Genomic DNA, 18720 nt, shown 5'->3' on the forward strand with positions numbered 1-18720 from the left:
TGGCAGATGGAGACCCTGTGATTCTTTGAATAGTTTAGAGAGACAGAGAACATTTACAGGATTTAAACCAACATCATATCTTTGCATAGCATGATTTTTAAAATTCCAAGTTGCCCCAATCCCTCCATTTAAAATATTAGATCCTTTTAAGAAGCCTGTGTCAGTACGGGGCTGAAGTTGCATGTATTTTGGAACTGAAATCTTGGTTCCGTGCTGTAAGCACTATGGTGGAGGAAAGAGAGGAAAAAGGTCTTCTCCTCCTGTCTTCTAGACCACCACCCACTGCCACATTTCAAGCCCCTAGTCCTAAGCATTGGGGCACTAAAGCTTCTAAAAGGAAAGATCCCTAGAATTATTTTTAACTGAAACAAAACAATGTATTTTCCCCTAACCTCCTTCTCGAAAATGGCTGGACTATTTTGGCTAAATTTTTCTATTAAATAAATAAATAAATAATCGGCTTGAGGCAGACACCTGGCATTGAAATTTTCAGACCAAACAGTTAAAATTTGGCCAAGTTATAAGCAACTGGAAATGGTCTTATAATGGGGGGAGTGTCAGGCAACTATAGTAATAAGTGGTGCAACTAGCCCAGCCTATAATAAAAATATGGCACTTAAAAGATAGGTTCAATTTTTCCCCTGCCATTTTGCCTGGGCCCTTTTAACTGAGGCTTTTCTATTGTTTTATTGTTTTCTGTTATATAATTTCCTTTGTCTTTTGTAAATATCCTCAGGCATATTGAGCTCCTTGTTGGTTGGCCTGATTTCATGAGAAATGCCAAGATCTATTTATAGTTCATTGTGATTATGTTATGTGGAAATGTTTTTATCTGCAGTTCCTTTCTCTGAAATAGACCTTCAAAACCAGTCACTGAGGTTTCTGATAAGCCAGCACTAATTATCAGCAAATTGTCCCAAACAAATATTCTCTGATGGAGAGAGGCAATTATTGATGATTTTGTTTTTATTCCGGTGGCACCCAGACACTCCAACCAAAATGGAGATCTCTGTATGCTTGCTGTTGTACATACTTACAGAGCAAGATGGTCTCTGGCCCAGAGAGTTTTTCAATGCTTTTGTGGCCTTTGTGGGTGTGACTAATGTATCATTCAAATTTCAGACTACAGGATTCCTCTGTTTTGAGGACACCTATTTGCAGTAAATTCAAGTTGTCTAGTTCCAGGTACTGCATCTGCTTCTGAGTTCCCCTACCAAATTTTATGTTCTCGCACCCACATTTTCTGTTTGTTTTTGTTTAAGTTGCTGAAAACCCACACAAATAGGGGAAGCTAGCTGTAGTGAAATAAACTTAGCAGAAAGTACAGTCAAATGCACAACATAATCAAATTGAAAAAAATGGGGGAAATTTTGTTCTCTAATCTTTCATTGACAGTAATCTTACATATTACTTATAATTTCTGCAGATGAAATGTTTTCAGATGGAAGTGTAATTTTTAAGTTAATGTCTCTTTAATTTTCTTGAAGGCTTGTCATCTAAAGACAGAAACCATTACATATGAAGCGAAAGAGAGGGAGTTGGTCAGTGACTGTGTCAAAGAGCTCCGTGAGTATCAAGTTTGTATCTCATAGTAGAACCAGGGAAAAGGTGTTTGATCACCTGGTGCTTAGAATATTTTGGCTATCCCCAGGTTCAGATATGAGTTTCAGAAATCTCCATGAACAGTGTTTCGAGTCTACCTACTTGACCAGTTCAGAATGATGATTCTGTTTACAAGCACTTATTTCTTTGTGTCACTATGGCATGGAGCTTTGGTTTGGAGACCAAAGTATAGCTGTGCAAAAGAAGAAAATAGATATTTGCCAAAAATTGAATGCCTCTTGCAGACCTGAGCTCTTAAAAAAGAGAACTAAGTGCTCATGAGAGCTGCCCGGCAGATTTTCAGTCTCCCCAGATATCAATGTAAAGGACACATCTGTGATTCTGAATAGTAGATGACACCTGTTCTTGGGAGTATTAAACTGATCAATATATAGCCTGGATACCCATTCTAAATTTTCATAGCTCCATAAACACATACAAACTCCCTCTGATATAAATGCATAATAGAGCATTAAAATCAACTGCATTTGCAGTAAAATCTCGACAAGAATGCTTGCATTCCTTTGCACTTACTTGCAGATATGTAACTTTCACTATCCTTGTACAAATGCAAGTAAACACTCTGATGCAGTTGGGAGTGATATTTCCTTTCTTTGGTAATTGGGTAATCTGGTAGTTTAAACTTTAACCTGTATTCATTTGATCTATGCCTCCTCCCATATTCACTAGAAAGATAGGCTTATCTTGTGAGATTCTTATTTTGTGTAATCCCTAAAAAGAACTCTGCACTGTTGCCAGCTCTCGTTTTGAATAACAGTCAAGTGTTCTGGATTAATGCCCATCTGATTGTCTACTTGCTTTATTATATCCTCCTGGAAGCTGTGTAACCTCAGTGAGTGGAGGTTGCTAGATTCTGTCCTACATACCACTTCACTGTACCACCAATAAGAGGGATGCAACTCTTGTTTAACTTTATAGAATCCAAAGGTGTGCTAGGCACTTCAGAAACTCATAAAATGGATCTTGCGCCCAAAGAGTTTATAGTCTACGTAGATGACACACAGAAAAGGAAGGGGGGAAGCACACTACGAAGTTTTTCCTATTTTACATCTTTTCATCTCTTTCTAGTATATTATTTTTACCCCTAATTTTAGACATAAACTTATCTCTTAACAGCATAGATTTACTGTTATCCCACTATCTGTTGTAATTTGTCATAAAGATGAAAAATGTAACCAAGGTTATAGAAATCATTATATACAATTAAATGTATCTTGCCTCATGTCACTGTTACAAGGCTAACAGCATCTCTGTCCCCTTTCTGGTTTCTAGTTATTAAAGATCACCCCCATGTTTTATTTCAAGCTCTCCTGGGCTGAGCAGGGTTGGGTTTCTCATCCATTGGTTATTGCACCGTTTTAAAGACCCATTTGAGTGTTTGAAGGGTGTGAGCTATGCCCTTTAATGAAGGAGTTGGTAGAAGTTATGAACTATGTCTTCAGTGATAAAAAATAAGGTGTGTTTTACCTTGGCATACTTAACATGCATTAGCTGTCCCACTATAAAAACATCATGGAGACAAGGCACTTTGGTTTTACTGCAAGGTAAACTGGGTGAGGTCAACCACAGATGGCATGAGGTTAACCACAGACATTCAGGGCCCCTGTGTGCTTTTCACTCTATTGACAATCCAAAGGCCCCACTGTTGTACATCCTGAATTGATTCTTTAGGAATTTCACTGTCCTTTGAAGACTACAGTGTTCCCTTTTGCCAAGGGTGTATCAGGGAATGCTGTGTACTGAATGTATATTTTACTCTGTTTTTAGGGGAAACACATGCTCAAATTGCCAGAATGACAGAAGACTTATCAGGAAGGAGTGAGGAGCTGATTCGCTATCAGGAAGAGATCTCAACCCTCTTGTCTCAGATTGTTGATCTTCAGCATAAACTCAAAGAGGTGTGTGCATGCAGTAGGGCACAGAGAGGCTGAGGGACAGGCTGCTGTTTTAGGAGTGTGGTTATTTCAGAGGATGTTCTGGAGAGGAACAACTTTCTGTTTAGTAAAAAAGGAGGAAATAATCTGAATATCCTATTTTGCTTTGCTTTTTGTACCTACAGCATGTGATTGAAAAGGAGGAGCTGAAACTTCACCTACAAGCTTCCAAAGATGCCCAGAGACAGCTGACAGGAGAGGTACTGGGGGCTTCTATTTATCCATTTGAAATAGGGTGAGAAAAAGAAAAGCAAGGTGGAGGGGAAGGGGAACAAGGATTTTTTTTTTTTTTTTTTTTTTTTTAACCTCATGGTGGGTAGAGGGTGAAGGAAAAGAATAGAGTACTTCTACTAACTCATCCTGACTGTTTACAATCCACATGAGTCTCAAAGCAGGTGAGGTGTATATGGAGAGAGATCTTACTGCTCCAGACAGTTATGAAGACTATATCAAGTGAATATGCACAGTTCTGGTTATCTAGGCTGGATTGCAGCTTGCTAATTTTTAGGGAAATGCTCTTTGTTCTGTTCTTTGTACACATAATTACTGCATTGCAATGATATTCATCTGTATAGATTTATCCTGGGGTAAATTCTGTTGGTTATTGTAGTACTGTCTTTGCTTCTGTTGCAGACTGCTGGCTATATTAATGACCACTGTTTCTTGTTGCAGCTGCATGAGTTACAGGATCGGAATGCCGAATGTCTCGGGTTGGTGCATGAATTACAAGAAGAAGTGAAGGAGCTGCGCAGCAAAGCCAGCCCTGCTGCACATCTCTGCCGCCCCCTGTCATGTGGGGCGTTTCCTTTGGTAATGAATCTTCAGCTTTCTCTTAGCATGGTGTATCCACACTGTTACATTGTAGGGCTGTAATGCTATCGACAGCCTTTAGTAACATGGAATTACAAGGGCAAAACTATAGTTGCTTGTTCTTATGAGTAGAATGCCAAAGAAAACAATCCTGCAGGTGTCAGAGGGATTAGATGAGCTAATCTTTTCTATTTCTGATTTCTAAGATCAGACGTGATCTTCTAACCGCTCCACATTTGGGCCAATTATTCACTATAAAGAGATTTTTAAAATGTACTCTGCATGTGTATTCCACACTTCCCTTTCCTTACCTTCTATCACAAACACTTACAGCACCTTCTTTCTTCTCAGAAGTTGATCCCAGTTTTATGTCATGCTGATCCCTATAAAATTCAAATGCCTTTCAAGATTTTTAATTTTTTGAACCAGTATCTTATGAACCCAGTCTCTCTACACCTAAATAGTTTAGAGATTAGACTGTTAGCACGTTACATCAGTGGAAGCCCCAAAGAAACATGCTATGGATTGAACTTTTAAATGGCTGTTCTGCTACAAATGGGGCATGGCAGATTTCAGAAGTTTTCTTGAGGGAAATTCAAGAAATAAGTGCCCCCAGTTCAGCTGGTAAATTTCCCCAGTGCTGGTGAAGCCTTAGTAGCTTGACAGCTTCTCTTAAAAAAAAAAAATGTTCCTGAAAGTAATCATCCTTTTATAATGCACTATGTTGCTGTGATTTTATCTTCATGATATACTACTCTGCCCTCTCCTTGTTATGAAAGCAGTACTGAACAGCAATAGAAATGCATAGCCTTGACATGGTTGTAAATGACCAGTGGAAAATTTTTGATTGTAAATTTTGGTTTCTTTTAGATTAATCTTTTTGGGGAACTGTGTCTTTGGCCAAGTTTACATTAGAAACTTTTGTCAATATAGTAATATCAGGGAGGTGATTTTATTTTTCTCTGGTGATATTTTTAGATTGGCAAAAGCACTAGTATAGATGCAGTTATACTGCGAAAACTGTTTTTTCCATTGCAACTTATTTCGCTTGGGGAACCAATGTAAGCTGTACGTTCAAAACCACTTTTATGCTAGTATAAACAGCATCTACACTAGTAGAGTTTGCTGGTAGAGCTATGCCAGGAAACATTTTCTAGTGTGCACCTGACCTTTATCTGTGTCTTTTAGGGCACTGTGTACTGACACTAATTAATAATGGAGCAGAACATGTGTTTTTTACTGGGTGTCTATTGGCAAACTTATGGAGGAAAGCATTTGAATGTCAGTTTTGTTTTATTTGATTGGTTTGTTCCCTACAGGATTCCCTTGCAGCAGAGATTGAGGGGACAGTGCGGATGGAGCTGATTCTAGATGATGAATCTGCTCTCGATAAGCAAAAGTAAGTTCAGCTTTCACCCTCCCACACACATCCTCTTTTAACATTTTGCTAGACGTGCCAATGCCATGTTAATGAGGTTCAGGTAATTGCTGGAAGTGGGTGAATCTAGGTATTCTGTGCTTTATACAAAGGTTCAGTATAATTGAATAGAAAATCACCTTTCTAGTGTTGAGTCTATTTTCAACAATCTTATGGAATTTAGTACAGTATTTAATACACTATGTATACTCCTCCTATTGAGTTCTCTGGGATGGTTAACAAATCTACTGAAAGGATGATATTCCCGAATTCTGTAGGTTTTTAAACTAATTTCTATATTACCACATTGGTTTCATCCCTATTAAATTCGCTAGCAATTTTCTATAAGGGAAACTAGAACTGAAGAGAAATGGTATCAGTTCCCAGTATCTTGAAGGCCTTTTCCTGGAGCCTTTACTCAGGAGTAAGGACCGCAGGGTCTGACCCTAAAACATTTTATTGACCTTGAAAGTTCCAGCGTGGTATTAATGCCACCTCCTCTTGTTCTTTCAAGCCCATACAGGGTGGTTATTCCAGCAGGAGAGAGCGTGCCCCTCAGCAACTTCATCACTCAGACAATTTGCACTCTTTCTGGGCTCTGATTCCTTACCGTTTACTAGACTTGTATAGCCCGGTAGAAGTCTTGTGATTGCCTGAAACTGTTTTTTTCTGTATCCTACCCAAAACACTTTTGAGAACGTTATTGGTCATTGGTCAGTTCCTTGCTATAAGGATGAAAAGGGGATTGTGTATATTTATTCTCTCTCTCTTTCTCAGGGTTCAGCAGAAACGGGTGTTTGATACTGTCAAGGTTGCTAATGTTACACGTGGTCGCTCTTCTTCATTTCCTGCCCTACTACCAATCCCTGGATCTAATCGTTCAAATGTTATCATGACCGCAAAGCCCTTTCAGTCTGGCCTACAACAAGTGGAGAGCAAGGCACATCTGAACCAGAGGAGCAGCTCCAATGAAATCTCAAAGTAGGAGACTCAGCATATTAGTGTGGTTTTAGGTTACTTGTATTGATGGTAGGCAGTCTGTATGCATGCATAGGAATTGTCATTCTCGGTGCTGAACTATAATCCTGTTGCTCACATCAAAACTCGAGGAGATAGCTCGCTCTCACCAGCTTTTTCACCTTTGCAGTGTGATTGAGACTATTTCCCTTATTCTCTTAACTGCTAAATGTTCCAACTTCCGAATGTCACCTCATGGGATATTGTGAACCCAGGCTTCCTCCACTGATGACCTGATTTAATACTAAACCTGCTAGTGCTATCCGCACCTATTGTGCTGGCAAGTCATATATGTCTGTGGCTTTGTGAATCAGGGTTGAAGGGGGAGAGATTAAATGGCGCATATAAGGCGGAAGAGGATAATGTTAGCAAGCAAACAATACAAAGAATTATAAACATCCTTCTGTAGTAAATTCAGTGACTGCAGAGAAGAAGCAAACAAACAGGTTATCTTATGCACGGGTTGTCTTTGTTCCTAAATAATGAAGCTGTGAGATGCTGCCTCCACACAAATTTGCCTGCAGATTTTTAGTCTGAGACTTTGCAAGATATTGTGATACTGACTACACCAATTAAATAGAAGTCTTTAAAACAACTTCATCTTTTTTTCCTCATCCCAAAACTAAATCCAACCTGGGCTCCTGTTTACTTTAGTAATGTTTAGTCTTTAAACATTTAGTCTTAACTCCCTATTCTGATTTCATGTTCCCCCAAGGGATAACCAAAAGCTGGGCCAGCCTGGAACCCCTGGAGACAATGATTTAGCTACAGCTCTGCACACACTTTGCCTCCGTCAGCAAAACTACCTGAGTGAAAAGCAGTTCTTTGAGGAGGAATGGGAGCGTAAAATGCATTTGCTGACTGACCAGAAAGAAGAGGCTGGGGGCTGTTGCACACCAACAGAGAGTTGTCTGTCCATGGGTTCAAAGTCAGAATTCACTGACTTCTCTGCTGGCTCTCTCTGCCTCCGCGCGCTCCTGCCAGAGAAATTACAAATTGTTAAACCTCTCGAAGGTAAGATAATAATCTGCCTTCTCTCTCTAGCAGAAGGAAATGTTGTGCTTTGCTTATGGTGGAATCAGTGTATTTGGTAGTTAAATCAGTGTTGCTCTGAGAATGGGTTGGTACTCAGAAGCCCTTGGAGAAAGAGACTTTTTTTTTTAAGCCAATTATCTGTTAGCTTGGTAGTAACACAATGTATTTCAGGGTAAGAGACCCAAATGCAGGAGCAAACTTGTTTCAGTACTAGGCATTCCTGTTTAATTCTCTGAATCTCTTGGTCTACATTCTTCTCATGTACCATGTTGACAGCCCCAATGGTCAGATTGTTTTGGTATTCTGGTCACTCTTTATGATTCAGTAGAATGGAACAGAAACATCCCCTTGCACCTTTTTTTGCTTCATCAGGATCTCAGACTCTGTTCCACTGGCAGCAGCTTGCTCAACCCAACCTAGGCACCATCCTCGACCCACGGCCAGGTGTCGTCACAAAAGGCTTTACACCATTACCTCAGGATGCCGTCTATCACATCTCTGACTTGGAGGAAGATGAGGAAGAAGGGGAAGGAGGTATAACATTTCAAGTGCAACAATCCTTTCTGGAGGAAGGGAAACATGCAGTGCCAAAGCCAGAGGCAGGGATCTTCCTGCCACCTATTACTTCAGCAACAGTGCCACTCGCTGGTAAGAATCCTGGATGTTTATGGTTTCACTTCTCATATATCTCTTACTGTGGTGTATAGTCCACTCTTGATGCTTCCTTATGCTTATTTTTTCATTGCTGTATAAGGTTGTGCGTTACCCCTGTCGGATTTTAAAGCTAAGTAGAGGTAGGTCATGTCAGTTCTTGGATGGGGGATCTCCAGGAACATCCAGGTTTTGCAGGATATAACACTGGCAATTCAGAAGGTGTCATTCTCCCTCTAAGCCTGTGCTGTTATGGAGCATACGGTTACTGGAAAACCTGGTTTTGGATGTGACCGAAAACTGAATTCTTAACCAAGTACATTCGTCAAAGGAAAAGCCCTATGTTCTTAACAAATCTTGTATCAAAAACAATTGACATTTTCTTATTTAAAATAACAAAAATACTGATAAAAAAATTAAAATTATACCATGGCAACTCGCATTTTCCTGCTAGAAGGCATGAAAGAGAAATTCAGACAGGAAGACATTTAATCTGCACTAAAATTAGTTGGGAAAAGTACTGTATTTTGAACACTGAATTTAATAAAGTTTCAAAATAATGATTCATTGAGAAATAAGGTTGTGGTAAAGGAATAAAATTGCTGATTTCAACACTGTGATTTCTCCTCAATGTTGGTATGAGGAGATACACTTGCCTACAGCAGAGATGTCTTGGTCAGTGATTTCTATACAATAGCCGGCTGGCAGACTGAGAAATATGAGATTTCTGAATTAAGAAGTCTGGATTTGTCTCTGGGAAATTTTAAGACAAACTTCTTTGCAGAGCTCCATTTTATACTTGTTTGGGGAGGTAACCTGTTGGGAGTCTTTTAATCCAAGTACCAGAAGACAGTAGTCATACAATGTTAACTAAAGCACACTTCAGCAAAAATCAGATAATCACTTATTGTGCTCTCCATCTTCAGAGCACTTGACAAACAGCAACTAGTCCTCGCCACACCTGTGAGGTATAGAAGTATTTCTCTTCCCTATTTTACTCATGGGAAAACCAAGACACAGAGAGACTTGATGTGTCATGGGAGGAGTCTGCATCTGTGTGTGGAATGAATTCCAGGATCAGTCCTTCACTGAAAACACTAGATATAACACTCTACTAGTGTCCAAGATACACACTCTAAAGAAGCAGAAACTCTAATATTGAGCAGTCTCAATTTCACTTCATCTTACACTGAAAAAAATTAAAGTGAGGAATGGAAAGTCTCTTAAAATAGAACTGTCTTTTTCAATTGAACATATTTATCTTTGGGGGATTCCCCTTCTTTAGTCTTTATTTAAATCCCCCCGAAAAATCCTGGAATAATGGTACCTTACCTTAATTAGTCCTTTTCTCTCACTTTCTGTCCTCATTGGCTGTGTTTTGTCTGCATTGCAGCCTCAAATCCAGGAAAGTGTCTCTCCTCCACATACTCCACATTCACCTTCACTACCTGTAGGATCCTTCACCCCTCTGATGTCACTCAAGTTACCCCCAGGTAAGATGGTTGTTAACGTTCAGAGAGTTATTGCATGGAAGCAGTTGCTCCTGAGGTATGGACCAGGTCTAGAAAAGAATGATAGATGTATCTGGCCAGAGAGGAGCACTCAGGATTGATGTTCTTACTAGTGGTTTTAATTACAAAAGACATTGCGAAAATGGATCTGTCTCTCTCTGTCACTCACTTGCATACATATACCTCTGGCCCCTTTAATTTCACCACACATTGGTTCCTATTGTGGAAGTAAATTTAGACCAGTAAATAGAAATATAACTTTATGCAGCATATAGTCTACTGATGGGATTCACTCTTGCAGGAGATATTTGAGATCTATACTATGACTGGGTTTTTAAAAAGAACGAACTAATTTCATGTAGTTATCCAGCTGCCTACCGCCTGTGTAGTTATCCAAATTCATACAGTGAAGGTGATTACACTTTATACTTCAGGATAGATGATGTATGATGACCCTCTGTGGAATTTGGGATCACATAGGACCTTACCTAATTTGCCAGGAGCATTATTAGTTGGTTTTGTGTTGGATCTTGTGTGTGTTGGTGGTTTTCTCCTGAGGGGTAGGGTCGGAGTTTAGATGGATCAGTGGTCTGATCTGGTGTAAAATCCTACAGGAGCTCAGTGTTCTGAGATTGACCTCTTACCCAGAAGTCTCGTCTGAAGCTTTCTCCCTATTCCCTCCAATAAACGGGTGCACCAGAAACCAGCACCCACCTTCCCAATTAAAACTAGATGTTGCTTCCCGAAGCACCGAGTTATTATAGTTGCAGAGACAGGTGGGAGGTGATGATGACAGTGTCTGTGCATTGGGGATGGAAGATAAGGATTAAAAACGGGATACATGGGAGAGAGAAAAAAACTTGTACTGCACAGTGTTAATCCTCAGCTTTGTGAAATGTATCCTATCAGTTGAAGTGGCAGCTCTACAAGATCCTCCAGTTTGCAGCTGTGAAGAATCAGGTTTGCAAGTGCATAGATCTTTCGCCTCCTTCCACCAATGTGTTTGTTTTGCAGCAGAGCAAACATTTTGTATGCTTTTGTAATAACGTTTCTGTCAAATGTATCCAGATACAGACACTCCCCGACTTACGCAAGCGTTCCATTCTGGAACACCTTGCATAACTCGAATTTTGCATAAGTCGGAAACATATCTCTGCCCATTACGCAAAAAAAAAACAACACTCCTATTTCTAGCTTACAGAACTTTTTCCCTAAGTGTGGATTTGCGTAAATCGGGTCTTGCGTAACCTGGTGAGCGTCTGTACTCCTAAATAGTAATTGGCTTTGGAAAGTTCTAGCTTACGGTGTTAATCTCTAGCTTCAGCGCCAAGGGCATTTAAAAAGTAGACTCTTCCAAATTAAGGCTTGACAAAGAAATGAGTTTAACATATACCATGACCATTGCAATCCACCCCATACTGAAATATACTCTTGTTAAAATTTTAAAGTAGTAGGGTTCTTCTTCCATGATGATTTTAATGCACATGAAAGTGCTGGACTGTAATTATTCCTGTAATTTGGTTGTGTAAGATCCTGTAAAATTTGCTGCATTTTCTATAAAAAACATTTCCTATCAAAATATGTCAATATGGCACCTTCTAACTTTTTTTCTAATGGTTTTGTGTCCCCCCGTGTGGGATTTGCAAAGCAATGTTTTGTATTTCTGAATATTATAAAGGCTGAGGTTGTGAAAGTTGCAGTGAATCTTGTTCTATGCAGATACGGAATTGTTAATCTCCTTTTTTTAATTTGAGCACAAGCCTTATTTTAAGTGATTGTTATTACCTTGCCCTGTGTTATAGGAAAGTTTCCAGAGAGAGCAAGATGCAGTAATAATATCCTGTGTGTGTGTTTGTTTTTTTTCAGCTCCATGTACACTCCATTATCATTTGGAAGTAGTGGCAACAGTACTGGCAATACAACTGTGAGCTCTCCAGCCATGTCCTGTAAGCTTAGTATTGGAGAATTCCTCACCAACAGAAGTGACTCTTCCACCACCTTGAGCACCACCACCAGTCTGGCTAAACTCTTGCATGAACAAGGCATCTCTGCCAAAGTTTGTGATAGCCCCATGCCAGAAAAGCTGCCTATACTACAGCCCCTACGAACCCGTCCCATTCCCTCCACTCCCCCAAATTCTCCCTCACACTCACCTCGTTCTTCCCCTCCGCCTTTTGAGACTCGAGCTCATCTCTCTGAAAACTTTCTGGCATCACGACCAGCTGAAACATTCTTGCAGGAAAGGTGTGGCCTGAAACCATCCCATAACCCTCCTAACCTAGACCAATTGAAGATGAACCTGGTGGACAGGCTGAAGAGGTTGGGTATTGCCAGAGCAGTCAAACCCCCTGAGACAGGGGACCAGGGAAAAAATCAAGGGCCAGAAATTGGCCTGCAGAGGCAGGACTCAGCTGTGTTTTTACATGCAGGTAGCAACCTGATGGGTGGACTAAGAAGAAATCAGAGTCTTCCAGTCATGATTGGGGCACTTGGAGCTCCATTTTGTACATCCTCATCAAAAATGGGTATCTTAAAGGAAGACTAAGTGGTTTCCAAGTAACAGACTTCTAGCAGAACAAATAATACATTAAGGCTGAACATCTGATACAGGTGTGGAATGGAAAGTTGCAGAAGGAATGTGCATGTTAAAGTGGAAAAAGAAAGGGAGATGGGGTGAGAGAGAGAGTTTGCATGGAGTTGAGGAAGGAAGAAGAAAGAGTTGGGAAGAGATCACAGGAAAGAAGAAACCAAAGTTAAATCTTGAGACCCTTTAGACATCTGACTTCCTGACTTGAATAAAAGAAGACAATAACAAATGCTTGTCAGTATCTTCCGCTTTCAAATGTATGTGTCTAGGGCAATAAATGTCTTGTAGAAAGCTCTGTCTCCCCCTTTCCACCATGATCATATTATTTTGCCAAATGTCAGATTGTACAACTGAAGGTACTAGTAAAAGGAACAAGGAATCTGTTCTTTACTGCACCAGAATAATTGGTCCGAATCTATCTCTGTAGTGAAAAACAAGCACAGGAACAACTCGGATTCCTTTGGTTTTTTGCATTTCCAATTTAGAAATTAAACTGAACCTCTTCTTTTAAAAAATATTTTGTATGTTAAGTTTTCTACTTCTCATTGCATGTACAAATAGGAGTTGGGGTAGGATTTTTATTTTGGATGAGTGCAATGGTGCTAGTGGAGTATTAACAGAATGACATTTCTCTCTGAACTTTCTGAAGGCTGTTGAAAGCACACTGAGGAAAGTGCAATCAGTAGGAGCTAAGCAGAAGAAGATTTTATATTCTAGGAAAAATTGTTTATTTTGAGCTAAGAAACCTTTCCAAAGCATGCTATGCATATATTTTTAATAAAAGGAGGTTTGCTTGCGCACACACACAAAATCTCAGGCACATTTTAATGTTATAAAAGGGAGTAAAACATAAATGCTTGATTCTAGGTTTGTTTTTATTTGATCTAAATGGGGAGCATATTAACAGAAGACAACAGAATGTTAGAAGTTTTGTGACTGACTCTGCTCTTGGCTGCTAGATAGTCTCTACATTTGAGGGAGCTTTTTAACGGAATATAAAAACAATGGATTTGATATTTAAGATACTTTCTGATTCTAGGCAGGATTCTGTTACACAGATTTCACTGAGGAAACAGTCCATGAAAGTTGTCCTGGAACTGTGGTTAGTACGTAACCTAATGTTCAAGACTCTGGCACTGAAGCACAAATAAGACAGCAGTGAGTGTTTTTTGCGGCCACTGTATCAAATAGAAATGAGTTTTGTCATTGTCAGAAGATAATCTGCCTCTTCTTTGTTGATGGAGAGCAGGTCAAAGCCTTACTGTTCTGAGTGAAAGTAATAAAGATCTTAGGAGGCAGACTCACTGCATTGGAAAACTCAATGGACAGAAATCAAGTCTCTTGAAAAAAATATATTGGTGTCTTTGGGTGCCTATCACCAGTGGATTCAGAAGCATTTTAGCTATAACTAAGCATAAAAAGTTGTTCCTTTGAATAATCTATATCATGGTTTATAAAGTAGCTACAAGGGAAGAAAAACCTGTCCAAACTGATCAGTGCTAGATCTCTGCAAGTGATTCTATTGTGAACAAGTCCTTAACCTCTGTGAAATAGAATAGTTTATTTGTAACCTAATTTTAGTTACAAGGAACTTTCATTGTTAGGATTTTTAGTCTACATTTCTTTACAAGTGAATTAACAATTATACTTTACCCTAGTTGTTAAATATAGTTGTGGTAGATCTACTGAGACCAGGCCAGCATGAGCAGTGTAAGGGATCAAATCATACGGAAAATCAAACCAGAGTTCAAAACTATATATGTTTTGGCTGAATGGTCTTTACCTGCACTGGAACAATTTTTACAGATGTTTTAATACTCTTTGGGCCCATTCATTCTGACCAGTCACACAGTGATAGGGTCAGATTTGGCCACAACCATGTTTTAACAGCCATGCTTAACTAGGATGTCTAAACTTGGTTGTAAGACCTGTGGAGTTGGGGCTCTAGGTGACATCGTCTTCGGGTCCACTGGAGTGAAGCAGTCATAGGACTGGTTATAACCGGCAAGAGGTACAACCATCCTCATTTGGGCTCTAGACGCTGCAGCACTGCAGGCACTGTCAAAACTTTAAATGGAACAGATTAAAAATCCATTTATAAAGCTGTCATATTCTCTATGTCATTTATAACATGACATTTCCTACTATTACACTCCTTTAGGTGTCTTAATGATGCTTTTTGATATAAAGCTTGTTTCTAAAAAAGAAAAGTAGTAACCACTCCAAGTGCTAACTACTTCACAGGGTTTCATAAAGCTCCATTGGTTGCCCTTTGGGAGTTTGCTTAGTTAGCTCACATAGTTGTAAAAGATGAATCTATTAATTTAAAATAATGCATATGGGTTAATTCTGTTTAAACGACAAAAAATGTTCCTAATTTTTATTTTAAAGCATTTGGGTTGTACTTCCTTAACCATGCACAGGGTCTTACCTCACTTGACAAGGTGAGTATTTGTTCTCCAGTGAACGGAGCATTTGGTATATCATCTATGTATTTTGCAGTTTGCAGGGAAATATCAGGTGACAAAGCAATGAAAATTAGACAGTCTGATGTATACAGAGAACAGCATTTGTGTCAAATTAATGTTCAATTTAGGTACATTTATTATATAAATACTTGTAAACTACAGGTAGACTTTTACATGTATTAAATAATTTAGAATTTATATATATATGTATTTTAACTAGCTTTGTCATGATTGCTATAGCTGTGTATTAACAGCAGAAGAATCAAAACAACTGAGTCAGACTTCTTTTCAGACCAGATTGGTGTTTAAGTTCATTTAAAAGCACAATAATTAAATGCATGTAAATATGGAATGAAGCCTTTTAAAAACATGTTTTGATTTGAATGATACATAGTTGTCCCAGCCTAATGTGTAATAACGTTTCCATAGAGCAGTGTCTCATCAACTACCCGTCCAAAACAGGGAAGTGATAAAAGCAGAACTTGTGCACTATCGTGGCTGGATATTTATCCGTTCAGTTGAAGCTGAAGATTTTTTTTATCTTGCATTTATATCAATGGATATGTCAGGTGTATTTTGTATACTTGTGCCTAAATTCCATGGTCAAAGAAAATTAGACCTGAAGGATGTAGCAGTGGTTTGTGCCAAACCTAGAAAACAACATTTTGTCATAGGTCTTTATGATGATGTTCGTAGCATATTTAGTTCCTGTGGAGTTGGAAGAATTGATTAGCGTTTCCTGCCTCCCAGTAGAGATAAGCATTTACATGAATGATCTATCTAAGATTCTATAAAGGGTCTCTTGATATAATTCAAGGTTGCTTAGACAGCTAGGTGGAGCTAGTGGCAACAGCAACAAATAACTGCTGTTGAAACGGGTCCTGTGTCCACAAACCTGCAGCATGGAACAAACACCAGAGAAGACAAAGGAATTTAGTCATCCCTTTTAGGAAAGACCTAGAAACAGAGAGAGCTTCCTGCGATGTCAGTCTGCCAACCTCAGTGTCTGTCTTATTCAGGTTTTGAGCATATCTTTGGCAAGTAAGCAAAGTACACATTTAATTTTCTGCCTTTAGAACCACAGGATTGTAGTTTCACTAACTGAACTTCTTTGATGTGAAATGTATACAAACCTGTGCACTATAAGCACACATGGGCAGTGAGATGGAATATGTTTTAACTTAAGCAGAAGAAAATCTACTTAATCAGAGCAAACAGCATAGAAAAGAGCAAAGATTTGGGTTTGAGACCCATTTAGCCACTGCATAGGATAGTTGCACAACATTGTTTGAGAAACTGGGAACCTTTTTTGTTCATCTGCTTTTGGCACTTAATTTTTCATAGCGGAATGTAAATTTGATAATAAACATGTACAAACATGCCTTTTACATTACACTGGTTGCACTGTGGTTTGTTCCATGCATGTATTTATTTTTATTTTTAGATAGATATAAAAATATGAGTATTGTGGTGGTGGGTACTCTTATAAAAGGAGATTTGGCTTTTAAAAAAATGAAATGTTGCTAAAATACAGTAGATTTATATTTAGTGGTGGTTAAATCTAGATAACAATGTTTATTGTACATCTTCTTTGTTGTTTGAAAAACCTTTTTGTTGAGAATGAAGAATTTCACATCTGCCTTAAAAAAAGAATATCCAGATGTGAATGTCTCCTTGTCAGATTACATGCAATAATTAACTCTTGTGCATACTTTTTCTTTCATCCCACAATGGCTATTAAGGACTCTTAGCATTAGAATGACTTGTAGTAGGAAGCCAAGAGGGAAAAAATGGCACAACCTCCCATATATTTATGGAAAATCAACCAGCATCCCTCAGTCCTTCCCTCCAGTTTTTTATTGTCTCCTGTTTGGAAACAAGAATCCTTCCCCCATACTACTACCACTGACCTATCTTCTTGTGACTCTCATGCTTCTAGGGAAGGAAGGGAGGACTGAATGGGCCTTTTATAATTAGGGGACTGATCATGCAGTTCTTTTACCTCCTTCCTGGTCATTGCCATCATAATGCTAAGTGTCCCGAACACCTGTCATAGGATGGGAGGACAGACTGAAGCAAATTGAATTAATGATGGATAATTCTCCCTTCCTTAAGTGTTACCCTTTCACCCTTGGGTGCTGGGAAAAGAAACCTATTTCCTTGTCAGCCTAAAGCCATCTCTGCACACCTGTCCCTCTAAAGCTTCCTGAGTTGGGCCCTCTTTGTCCTTCAGTTGAGTACCTGTCTTAGTAATTAATCCACCAGTCAATCATCAGAACATGCGCATTGTCAGATGAACACAAGCAAACTACTTGTGTACCTAGTCAGCATTCCACCTGACATGCTGTTTTCTCCTTGCTGAGCCTCCAGTCCTGCAAATACAGCATGCACGGAAGTTTTACTTACAGGAGTGTGCCTGGAATGTTCCAGATGTTTACTCACTGCTGAAAAGTTACATGTTTGCCTGTTTTCAAGATCAGGACCACAGTAGTGTCAGTCCCAAGATACTGAAGCAATGTAATCTGAGATGTCTAAACATTGCAAATATATCACAGATATGGGGAGGGAGAAATCTGGGATTGCTGTCCAAAAGTCATTACCATCTGAAGGCTGTTTACTGATCAATAAAAATGAGTTGGTGGTTACTGTCTGGTTCCTAGAGATGTGGTCACATTACAAAGATACACTACCACAAACCATTTTTTCACCCTTTTGCCAGCCTCACAAAGAGGCCAAGGACTGAAACTTTTAACAAGATGAGTAACCTCCTCCATTGTGGTGTCTGCTCGGGGTAGGGAGGTGTTGGGAGGCCAACCAGGGGAGACTTGCACAGCTGATGCCTGCGCTTTGCTGGTTCGTTTGCTAAACAGAGAACGAGAGTCTCTGGGTTGTCAATCCAGAACTTCTCGTGTGAATTACAACCTTAAAACATTTCCTCCTTGGGAATAATGGGCTTCTATTTCTCTCTCTCAAGTTTCTTGTACACCCTTAAATCATTTCAGACGGACTCTCTGGGCAAAAGAGTTTTGTGCACTCTCTCTTTAAGATGGAATGAATATTAGTAGCCAATGAAGTGGCACGCTCCTGTTTCCATGGTGACAAGGGAAACTAACCTTGTCTAGGGAGAAGCAAAGATCTTGATAAGAAACAGGACCTACAAGGGCTGCTTTTTTCATAAACTTCCAGGGGTTCCAGTCTCTGGAAACGGCTGGACCCAAAGGATAAAGCCAGTTGCTGTATGAGAGTAACACAAAATGTAAGGGTTTGGTTTTTTTTCCCCTTGTTTTGTTTGCGATTCAGATCGGCAAAGAGGACACAGTCCAGTACTCTTGGGTTTTGTGTTTTAGAAACTAAAGAACTTGAAACTGCTGCTAAGACCCAGAAATGTTTTTAAAAAGCTGTTAAATCCAATACAGCATTCAGACAAACTTCTTGAGGGCTGAGCCCACTGGAGGCCCCAAATAGATTTCAAGCTGTCAGGCCTGATTTGTAGAGGTGCCAGTACCTGAAGCTCCCATTGATTTTTCAGCTGGTACTGTGCTCCCAAGAGATCTAATTGATTTATCTTTGTTGTGGGCTCTGTTCATCTATGGGTTTTCTAAGCGTTTTTCAGCAGATTAGGATGTGGGGGGGACAATCTCTCTTCTTTATGTACCTGGGAAACAGG

At 39.4% G+C, this 18720-nt stretch overlaps 2 protein-coding genes across 9 annotated transcripts in view; both read left to right on the top strand.

The window, feature by feature from the left end:
• TRAK2 (trafficking kinesin protein 2) overlaps positions 1-16446 on the top strand; it is a 70881-nt gene extending 54435 nt beyond the window's left edge. For all 4 annotated transcript variants that reach the window (XM_054043669.1, XM_054043670.1, XM_054043671.1 and 1 more), the window contains 10 exons: positions 1488-1566; positions 3391-3521; positions 3683-3757; positions 4230-4367; positions 5687-5766; positions 6562-6765; positions 7517-7815; positions 8209-8484; positions 9881-9980; positions 11865-16446. In XM_054043669.1, coding sequence (XP_053899644.1) covers positions 1488-1566; positions 3391-3521; positions 3683-3757; positions 4230-4367; positions 5687-5766; positions 6562-6765; positions 7517-7815; positions 8209-8484; positions 9881-9980; positions 11865-12543 — 2061 coding nt within the window. In that variant the 3' untranslated portion in view covers positions 12544-16446. The remainder of the gene's footprint in view (positions 1-1487; positions 1567-3390; positions 3522-3682; positions 3758-4229; positions 4368-5686; positions 5767-6561; positions 6766-7516; positions 7816-8208; positions 8485-9880; positions 9981-11864) is intronic.
• A 1742-nt stretch (positions 16447-18188) lies between these two features.
• FLACC1 (flagellum associated containing coiled-coil domains 1) overlaps positions 18189-18720 on the top strand; it is a 31683-nt gene continuing 31151 nt past the window's right edge. For all 5 annotated transcript variants that reach the window (XR_008446721.1, XR_008446720.1, XM_054044771.1 and 2 more), the window contains exon 1: positions 18189-18309. The gene's annotated coding sequence lies outside the window, so the exon portion shown is untranslated. The remainder of the gene's footprint in view (positions 18310-18720) is intronic.

Source organism: Malaclemys terrapin, chromosome 11, assembly GCF_027887155.1.
Source record: "Malaclemys terrapin pileata isolate rMalTer1 chromosome 11, rMalTer1.hap1, whole genome shotgun sequence".
In the NCBI taxonomy this organism is placed as follows: domain Eukaryota; kingdom Metazoa; phylum Chordata; order Testudines; family Emydidae; genus Malaclemys; species Malaclemys terrapin.